The sequence below is a fragment of the Channa argus genome, chromosome 7 (genome assembly GCF_033026475.1).
Source record: "Channa argus isolate prfri chromosome 7, Channa argus male v1.0, whole genome shotgun sequence".
NCBI classification, from domain to species: Eukaryota; Metazoa; Chordata; class Actinopteri; order Anabantiformes; family Channidae; genus Channa; species Channa argus.
Genome location: NC_090203.1, coordinates 9,081,706 through 9,091,190, shown reverse-complemented (window position 1 = coordinate 9,091,190; position 9,485 = coordinate 9,081,706). Strand labels below are relative to the sequence as shown.

The window sequence follows — 9,485 nt, the reverse complement described above, 5'->3', positions numbered from 1 at the left end:
TTTAGTGTCACTCAACCTTCCAGTTCCTGTTTTTGCCTCTTTTGTCAGATCAAAAGGCCTTCTACGTGATATTTACCTGGGAGAGTGGTGCTCAGATCTATGAACTGGTGGCTCAGTCTGTTGTGGAGAGAAAATCGTAAGTGTCAGACAAATACACAGAGTGATCCTACTTCCTTCAGAAGGTAACTGTTTAACCTAATGTGTGTTTTAGCTGGACTGAGGTGATAAAAACAGCAATGGATGATCTGAAGAAAAGTGGAGCACCCACCATGAGGTTGCCACTGCCTCTTGGTAGTGGAGTACCTCCCTTCAGTCCCACAGTGTAAGTGTCTTTGTGTATTCACTCGCCTGCTAAGAGAGCAAGCTATATTCATCACCTGCCAAAGTTCACTCATCTCAACAGATCTAATTTCTTTTGTCATTTTCTCGCCATCAGACTGAGTGCCCCTTTGAGCCCGACTGAGAATGGAAGCTTGAAAAGTAGCATTGGTGAGACCGCAGTGCTTTATCAGATCAGCACTTAATAAACAGTACAAATCTTTCAGTGTAACACATCTCTTAAAGCTCGAGATAAAGTTAAGTCTTGTGTTTGTCTCTAGATCAAGATAAGGACAGCTTGATGCATGACAAATCTTCAGACCACAGGCACATGCTGATTGATTTCCTGTCAATCAAAGGCTTCGACTTGATTGGCCACTCCAACAACTATCCGGAAAAAGTGGCCCCCCATGCTTTGGATGAGGGTGAATGAGGGTCTTCCTTGTGCTTCTCTAGTTAATTTGCTTTATAACGGTCTGCCTTGTCTTTCCAGTCTTTCACTGTAAGTTGTCTGTAATTCTAATGAAAGCACTGAATCTGTCTCATGTCACAGTTATGTCACTGAAAAGGCTGTTGGTCGGCAGCATCAGTCTATCAGAAGGCTCTAAGCCTGAAGAGGAAAATGGACAGGATCAACCAGAGGGGCAAGATTTTGATTGCAGCTGTCAGTCAACAGGTAGGCTTGTGCATGGCTTTTTGTGGGTGTTTTGTCTGATTGGATGAAAACTTTGACAGTTTAGTTTCTTACTCAATGATATGTGAACAGACTGATGAAGCAGTTGCATTATCACCATTGTTATGAGGTTATCAGATAGTGTCTGAGTAGATGTTTTCATTCTCTATACTTCCCTTATATTTATACATACAGGCATGAACACAGTATCAGTTAAACTCTTTGCAAGAAAGTGAATGATTGATTTTATTTTTTTATTTAAAAGGGTATAACAAATGGCTGTGTAGCTTCCTGGCCTTGATAGATCAGTATTGATCTTATATTTACTCCAGTGCTTCATCAGTACAAAATTACTAGTATGATAGATTTCACCCAAAATATCAGAAAATGCAGGGCACATTGTTGCCCCTTTTGTGCATTGTCTCTTCACACATTTTAAAGGTTAGCAAAAGAAATGTGGTACCTTTACATTTAAAACACAATTTCTGTGTTATGGCAGAAGTAATTTTATGGTTTATTCTGAAGGTAGGATTTTAAAATCAGTTTAATGAGAAATTTGAAATATTTCACCAATATTGTGACCAGTAAGCTTTCACGTCCAAGCTTTTACTGATGCTATATGGCTTTATACTGGCCAGAAGTCACTGTAAATTTACAAAAACCCAATTCACTCTTGGCACGTTAAAATTAACCTGTCTGTCCACAGAAGAAAGCCAGACCACAGACAGAGGAACAGAGGAGGAGGATGACAGCACTGGTGAAAAAGAAGTTGCAGAGATGAAAGAGGAGGAGAAGAAAAACATCAGTGCCCCCCTGGTGTTGTCTCAGGAGAGGCTGGAGGAAGTGTGCAGGAGGCTCACCAGTCTGGAGGAACAAGTAAAGAGATTACAGGTGAGGAGAGGTGAACGGAGAGCAAGAGAGATGAAAACACAATAAAAAGCTCTGAGCGGGTAGTAGGAGGGCAGATAAAGATGAGAAACATAACAAAAGATGGGAGCCATGTGGAAAGCAACTGAGTTGGACATCAAGGATTTCACCTTGGATAACTTAGGTAAGAACTGAGCTGTGGTATTCTTGGGACAAATGGGGCCAAAATGGCACAAAGGAGAAACTAGAAAATAAAAAAAACATTTAACCACTGCTGTTATTGCTTGGCTGAAAATTGCCTTGTGAAATTGGACTTCTCTGAAAATGGCCATTATGTCCGGCACTTGCAATGTGTCAGAGAAACAACAAGGGACACGAAGAGGGGATGTTAAGAGGAGGCAGTTGAATTTTGTGTGTGTCTGTGCAAGAGAGAGAGAGAGAGACCTCAGTTCCTAAGGTGATATTGATTTTGTGTATTGCAGACTGTAGAAAATGAGCACCACAGGCTGCAGGAGGCCCTTTCCAAGTTCTCACTGCAGGGGGGAGACTTCCAATAAGATGGCATCATGCCACCTGCTGGCCACTAGGTGAGACATCTGTCCGACCACTGATATGATAAATTGGTAAAGTATGATAAAGATCCCAGACTTAGGAAAGTCAAATTCAGGTTTAGAAGCAGGTTTACACAAGAAACTAAAAAACATCCATTAACTTGTAATTAGTTTTAATTAATGATAGTAATGATAATATAATCATTATCAGTAAAACACGTTTTTAAACAAAGTAAAATTTTATGAATTCCACTTATGTCATCTGTAAATAAAATATTTTCATGATATTAAGTTTAAAATTATTATTATTATTTTCGTCCTAAGTAGTGTCTGCAGGTTTACTTTATGTGGCATATAGCCCCAAAAACCTCCATAAATATCATTGGGCAGCTTGTATGTACTGTAGTCTCATACAGTATGTACTGTAAGAGACAAAGGGCAAAAGGTGCTTCATTCTGATCTAGCGTAACTGCTAGAGACTCATTGTAACATTAAAGGTCATCTATATGCTCTTTTCTAATCTCATAAAGTAAGAGGACACAGGTTTCAGGTCATAAGTAAACCTGTAAAGGTATGATGGGACAAATACAATTTTAAAAAGTGCTTCCATGTCGCAAGTGGAAATTACAGCCTGGCAATAATCGCTCTCCTGGTTATCTTGCATTTAATCTTTACTTTTTCCTCTTTTCAGATTTTACTGGAACTGGTTTGGAGGGCAAGAGTGACTTTCAGAGTTTTCCTTGCAAATTCCTAAACCCTAATAAGTTACACGTGGACCTTTGCTGCTTTTATTGGTTTGTGCCACAGCTGCTTGCAGCCAAGCAGAAATGTTTCTGTCTGACAGAGGGGAGGGAGGAATTTGATCCTAGTGCAGTGGTTCAGTGTTGGAACATGAAAGGTGTGTATTGTGGCTGTCTGTGTGCATGCTTGCTAGAGGAAGTGTACAAGACAAAAACTAGACATCCTACTTTCAAGTAGGAGGTTGTATTTGGAGAGCGGTGCCAAAAAAGAAGCAATATTGTGCTGAGAGTTACTGCCTAACAAAATGTAGTGATTGCAATCTGCTGTAACACACATATGCACACCAGAGACATGCAGAGTAGAAAATAATAATTTCTAATTATTGCCAATAGCGGATGTATAGTAATGGTGAAATTATATGTTTGCTAGCCCGGGTATAACCCTTAACGGGCTAATAATGCAGCACCAGAAGATTTATTGAAGTACTATTGCTGATATGTGCTGTCATTTGTAGTCTATGCCAAAGTATCTCAGAGATGCACTTTTTTTTTATCCAAACAAGTTGAATCCACCTTCTCTTTGCAAACATTATTAAGATGACTCGATTCAGTAGTCTTTTTAAACACTTGGGCTCCAAGTAGGTGGCTCTCATTATTACAGAAGCATGCAGGAAAGTGTATGTATGTGTGTTACAAAGGTTTTAAATGGGATGTGTGGAGGGTTCTTTCTTACTGTAATTAAGTAACATAAATATTTCTAAATAGTGGCAATATAGGTATTCATGCTGTTAATAGAGACTTGTTTGGATGTACTGCTTTTATTTATTCCCCCGAGTCCCGTGGGGTCAGTGAATTGCCTCACCTCATTGAAATTGTTACAGCACTCAGGCAAACAGATCGGTGTTCTAGAGAAAAGACAAAACATATAGAGGGCTAATCTAGAATGTGATGAAGGGATTGGAGAGTGAGTTTAGAGGTGATTGTTGCTTGGGTTTATGTAAAGCCAGATTGACTGTTATTAGAAGATGTGTAGAAAACATGAGATTAGGATTTGTGCTCACTGTACTGAAGGAAAAAGTGTACCCACACACAAACACGGAGGGCCTATTGCTGCAGAAGTGTTCACAAAGTTCCTTCTGTGGCAGCATCGTTTTTGCAGCATCAAATTCCCCCAGATTGCGTAGACATTTCCTTAACCAAAACACTGATTAAGAGGTTATAAATTGTATTATATGATGTTAGATTCATATATTATTAAACATGTATTCTTTATTAGTAGCAATATCAAATGAGTTCTGCCTTTGTATTTTACTCAGCTGTTGATTGTAATTGTAAAGACGATGGCTCTTTAGGAGTAGTGGCATTACTGTGGCCAAGCACACAGGACCAAAGACGTAACGCAATCCTCACACAAGCTGTAATTTTCTTAATGAAGTACTTCATATGTATATTAGTATGTCATTTTATGTTTACCACTTGCTCTTTTCTGCTCCCATAACTCCAATGTTGCAACTTAAAAAGATGTCTGAAGCACACAGATGAATAAAGCAATGGCTGTCAGTACAAATTAAATACCTGGTTTTCAAATCGCCACTGAATATACATAGTAAGATGAAGAATGTTAGACTGCTTAAACTTTGTGACCAAACCCAAACCGAATCCGAAAACCTAAATTAACCACATGGGACCTGTTCCAGTAGAAGAAAAAGGATGAGGATACAAAGGAAATGTTGAAGGTTTGGAGGAAGGAAAACTGTCTCATTTCAGTGTCACCCTTACAGTACTATAATCATTACATCTCCTGATATGAATTTACATTGTTGTAGCCAGAACAATATTATTTCCCCTTTAACCCTACTGAACATCAGTATGAAATTATCACCTAAGAGATAGTAGCCAGTAGTCACTAAATTCCAAAATTATATGTTTGACCATTTCTGCATTCTCTCCAAGTGTAGATTCCCGCTCCACTTATGTATTATGAAGCTCATTAGCTACTCATGATAACGCGCTCAATAGTGATAGCATGATCACCCTTTCCTACAGCACAAATTTTCCTTATGATATTGTGCATTTAGTTTGAGTTGTTTTTTCTTTTGAATTTCAGAGAACCTTTTGTAATTATGTACTATGCATTTTGTTGTACTGGTGAGAGAGAACTTGCCTGTAACTTGTCTATGCATGAACAATTTTAACAATTATGCAAATATTGTAATCCTGAAACATTCTTAGGGGTTAAAATGTTAACCCAACTTACAGTGGAATACATTTAAACAAATCACTTAAACCAGGGATTTTTAACTGTTAATTGCAGTGGTCCGTCAGTGATACCTCCCACTGTCTTCACTGGTTGACTATTACAGGCACTTCTTGTTCTCTCTTTTCCATATGCTCTTCCTCATGTATCCTATATATATAAATATCCTGGTGTATAGAAAATGTATTTATAGAGTGGTGCTCAAGTTGTTTGCTTCATAAAGTGCTCTTCAGTCAACAACCACAATCATTATTGTTTTGATGGACTGTCTTATATAGAGGACCTGAGACAGTGAGTCATAATGTCCAAATTATCTTAAGGCTCATTCTAAGATTTTGATTGGCTTGTGTATGGGTTTGGGGCTGTGTTGAATTTTAGTTTAACTTGGCCTAGAGAGAACTGTTTTCTTGTCCAGCTCCATTGCAGCAATAGGTTTTGAAACAATCCACCATCTCTGCCAGCCGGTGTCCTGTTTGTTTCGTACATCTATCTGCCACATTGTGTAACTACAATATAAATGATGACTATTGAAGATCTATACTGTGTATTTGGGTTTTGATTTCTATTGTGTAAGAGACTCTTTAATAGTGTATAACTAAGGAAAAATGAGGTACGTACTGTTTTTTTTTTCTACTCTTCATTTTTTTTTAAATAAACAAGGTAAATAAAAACCAGCTTTTGTCACTTTATATCATATGAGCCAATATAATTCATATTGGTTGAGTGTAAAGATTGTTGGGTGTGACTTGACTATGAGTACATACTGTACAAAGAAGAAGTAAGATATGAATCAGACTGGAACCCTCCTAAGTGGATTTCCTTATATTTTGGATCAGTATATGCTTTTTAAAATGAACAGTAGATATAAAAATGATGTCATGAAATCTACAGTGGTTCAGAAAGTTTTGTGCCCCTTGACTGTTTGCATCCTTTTTTTTTTTTTTCTATTATTGTAACTATAATGTGCATACATGGAGATATAGCTTTTATGCAAATGTAGAAAGGTCCAAATTCATTCAAGCATAGATCCTTGCTGAGCACAGGAAAAACAAGACAAGAGTATGTCATTACAGCAGTGAACACTGGGTCACTGTGTAAAGAATTTTGCCTACGGTATTTCAGCATTTTTAAAATTCTTGTGTTGAGCATTTGTAGAAACAATGGAGATGGCTGCTATCATCTTTGTTCTCTGCAGCTTTGCAGGTGAGTCAAATTACTTTTCTAAAATGCAAATATTTGAAAGGAAAAACCTATTTTGGATAAAGTGATTATATTTTATGAGATTGGTTTCTGGGTTTCATTAAAATAAGTTGCATGCCAGTACAGTACATGTATGTAAGTATATTTGTTTTATTAGACTGTCTATTTTTATTTTTTGTTACAATTAGTTATTTTGAGTTCTGCTTCAGTGAACCATATTTCCTGTCAGGGCAGATGGCTGTGTGGTCATTACACATTTTGGTTCTGTTTTTTTTTACCTATTTCTGCTGCATGTTTACAGCTAATTTTATTTGTTTTATTCAACATTATGTGGAATCATAATGAAATAACTTGACATATGTTGAGTTAAGTTAACATATTTCTTCAACAGTGATAACTGCTGAGGATTCAGTTAAATTAGAGGAAGACGTGCCCTTTTTGAGTGTGCCGCTTTGGGGCGAAGCAAAGATGGAGTGTTGCCTATTCATTGATAACCCGCGGGTATCAGTGAATTTCACTTGGTGGAGGAAAAGTTATAATAATCAGAAAAGAACCATGGTCGAAGACCTTGTAAGGAATGGCAATACGAATACTGAACACAGCGGTTCTAGACGTTGTGGCACCATCAACATCAAGTCAGTGATGTTGAATGACTCTGGACTGTACCAGTGTTTACTGAATGTCACTAAGTCATTCACACATGGAACCTATCTGCAAGTCTACAGTAAGTATGCACGTAATACCAAGCAGAAGTGCCAGTGTATGTGTGTTTAAGTTGAGATGGAGTCAAGCGAACACTAAGCACCACTAGCATTTTGTAAGCCATAAATCCTGTTAACCTAAGTCTATTCAAGAGCTGTGTGAGTGGCAGCATTCTTGCATATTGCAGCACACTGTATCTTTATTACATCAGGAGAGTCTCATTACAGTCTGCTGCCCACATATTTACTTTAAATAGCACCAAGATTAGATCAACTTGCAATCAAGCATGCAAAGGCCTTTGACACTCTGAAATTCCATTTTACATCATAATCTCAATACAGATGGGAGATTCAGAAAAGTAAAAACGCATAACACCTCTGAGGATTCTTTTTGAGATAACCGTTTACAGGAGCAGTATTACTTTTTCCTGTCAATTGTTTATTAGTGTATTTTACATGTTGGACTGCATTTTTAAAACTGCAAAGTTGAGTTGTAAAATATATTACTCACTTACAGTATGCTTGCTACAAAGTACTGTTTGTATGTGAGGAGCCAAAGACACTGCTATTAAGTTTGTTTCACCACTGCACCCTAGAACCTCTGCAAAAGACGATAAACCTTAGTGAAAGCACAAAAAACAAGATCCTGACCGCTGAAGGAATCCTACTGCTGCTGTTTGTGCTGCTGCCATCAATCACCCTCCTCTTTAAGGTCAGAAGCTCACATTATTAGGGCTGACACATGCACAGATGCACGGTCATATAACCTTGAGGCATAGTGTTGTTGTTGAAGTAAGGATTGATTTCCAAAATTTCTTAATTGTGGTATTGCCTCATCACTCATTTCAACATATAAAAAGTCACTGCAATCTGTGAAAAATCTACGTTAACTGTTCCTACTGTGCCACAAACATCTAGTCTGTGTATTTCACACAGTGTTCCTTGCCTTTCCTTGTTGGGGAACTACACAATTTCACAGTAACTTCTGTTTTCCTCTCACAGTCAAAGAGAGTGAATGAACTGGAGAAAAAGAAGGTGAAGAAGGAAGAGGAAAACATATATCAGGTGAACTTAAATTAAATGAGTCACATCCTCTCTCAATCAAACACGTCATGGTAGGCATATGATAAATACCCATGGAAGTATTTTCCTGAGAGCAGGAACAGAGATATGAAAGAAAAGTCTGAAAAATCTTTTGTTTTTGATGTGCTTACTTGATCTTTCTTTTCTCATACCCTAGGGGCTAAATCTCGACGATTGTTGCACACCATATGATCAGATTGAAAGGTCCCAGGCAAATGGCCCATACCAGGATGTCTGCAACATTATCGAGGAAGAGGAAGACATCCAGCTGGAGAAACCTTGAAGGAAAGAAGAAAGCGAGAGTGTTAAGTGTATTTTTAGCGTTTAAGTGAAAGAGTGTCATATCGGCATATGAACGTTGCTCTTTCCCTCACATGTTGAATGAATTTGGAAGTATTTTACATAGCCTGCATTTAGCATTCTAGCATCTTACATCATAGCCTGTTTTATAATCAGCTTAAATACTGAAAGATGTTTGAAGTTGAAAAAACTGAACTTGACAAAACAATCTCATCCCAAGTTTGACTCAGACGTGTAGCTCTCAAGACCACCATCACCACCTCTACTAAAATCTGTACTTTTTTGTACCATCTTTATTTTTTCTTGGCATTTTTGAATAAACTGCAATTTTTAATACCACATTGTTTAAATTAAATAATAAATTGCTATCTACCTTTTGCTCCCCAAAACCAAAGGGCAGCTACAGACCTGATTTTAGCAGCTATTGTAAGCTTGCAAATGTAACACATAATCTTCTTTGTAGTCACAAACTTAGAAAATTCAGGATTTTAAGCCAAGACTCTAAACGCCTATGATTTCACAACTTGGCAAAATACAAGTATTATGGTACGACTGAAACCTCCAAAGCAGCTTCTTTGTGAACAATGTAAAGCTTGTTTTGTTCCAGCTAATTAAAAAACAACAACAACAATATAATGTAGCTTATTGCTTGTTTTTAGTGAATGGCTTTATGCTATGTTACAATTTATTTGCTGTCATTTTTTGTGCGTGATCAACGAATAAAGGTGTTTAATAATCTATAAAATTAGTCTATAAATGTAACGTAATTTTTGATGAATGGAGTGAAAGCAACAC

General features: G+C 37.4%; 2 protein-coding genes across 8 annotated transcripts in view; both read left to right on the top strand.

Annotated features, from left to right (window-relative positions):
• arhgef1 (Rho guanine nucleotide exchange factor (GEF) 1) overlaps positions 1 to 5,942 on the top strand; it is a 39,087-nt gene extending 33,145 nt beyond the window's left edge. For 6 of the 7 annotated variants that reach the window (XM_067509025.1, XM_067509024.1, XM_067509021.1 and 3 more), the window contains 8 exons: positions 49 to 136; positions 212 to 322; positions 437 to 489; positions 600 to 743; positions 872 to 994; positions 1,698 to 1,882; positions 2,341 to 2,445; positions 3,101 to 5,942. In XM_067509025.1, the coding sequence (XP_067365126.1) occupies positions 49 to 136; positions 212 to 322; positions 437 to 489; positions 600 to 743; positions 872 to 994; positions 1,698 to 1,882; positions 2,341 to 2,415 (779 nt within the window). In that variant the 3' untranslated portion in view covers positions 2,416 to 2,445; positions 3,101 to 5,942. The remainder of the gene's footprint in view (positions 1 to 48; positions 137 to 211; positions 323 to 436; positions 490 to 599; positions 744 to 871; positions 995 to 1,697; positions 1,883 to 2,340; positions 2,446 to 3,100) is intronic. The other variant, XM_067509023.1, reaches the window with a different exon arrangement.
• A 506-nt stretch (positions 5,943 to 6,448) lies between these two features.
• On the top strand, positions 6,449 to 9,438 carry cd79a (CD79a molecule, immunoglobulin-associated alpha). Its single transcript, XM_067509039.1, has 5 exons — positions 6,449 to 6,609; positions 6,998 to 7,330; positions 7,904 to 8,019; positions 8,310 to 8,372; positions 8,548 to 9,438. The coding sequence occupies exons 1-5, from the start codon at positions 6,567 to 6,569 to the stop codon at positions 8,671 to 8,673; spliced, it is 681 nt and encodes a 226-aa protein (XP_067365140.1). The 5' UTR covers positions 6,449 to 6,566; the 3' UTR covers positions 8,674 to 9,438.
• The last annotated feature ends 47 nt before the right edge of the window (positions 9,439 to 9,485 follow it).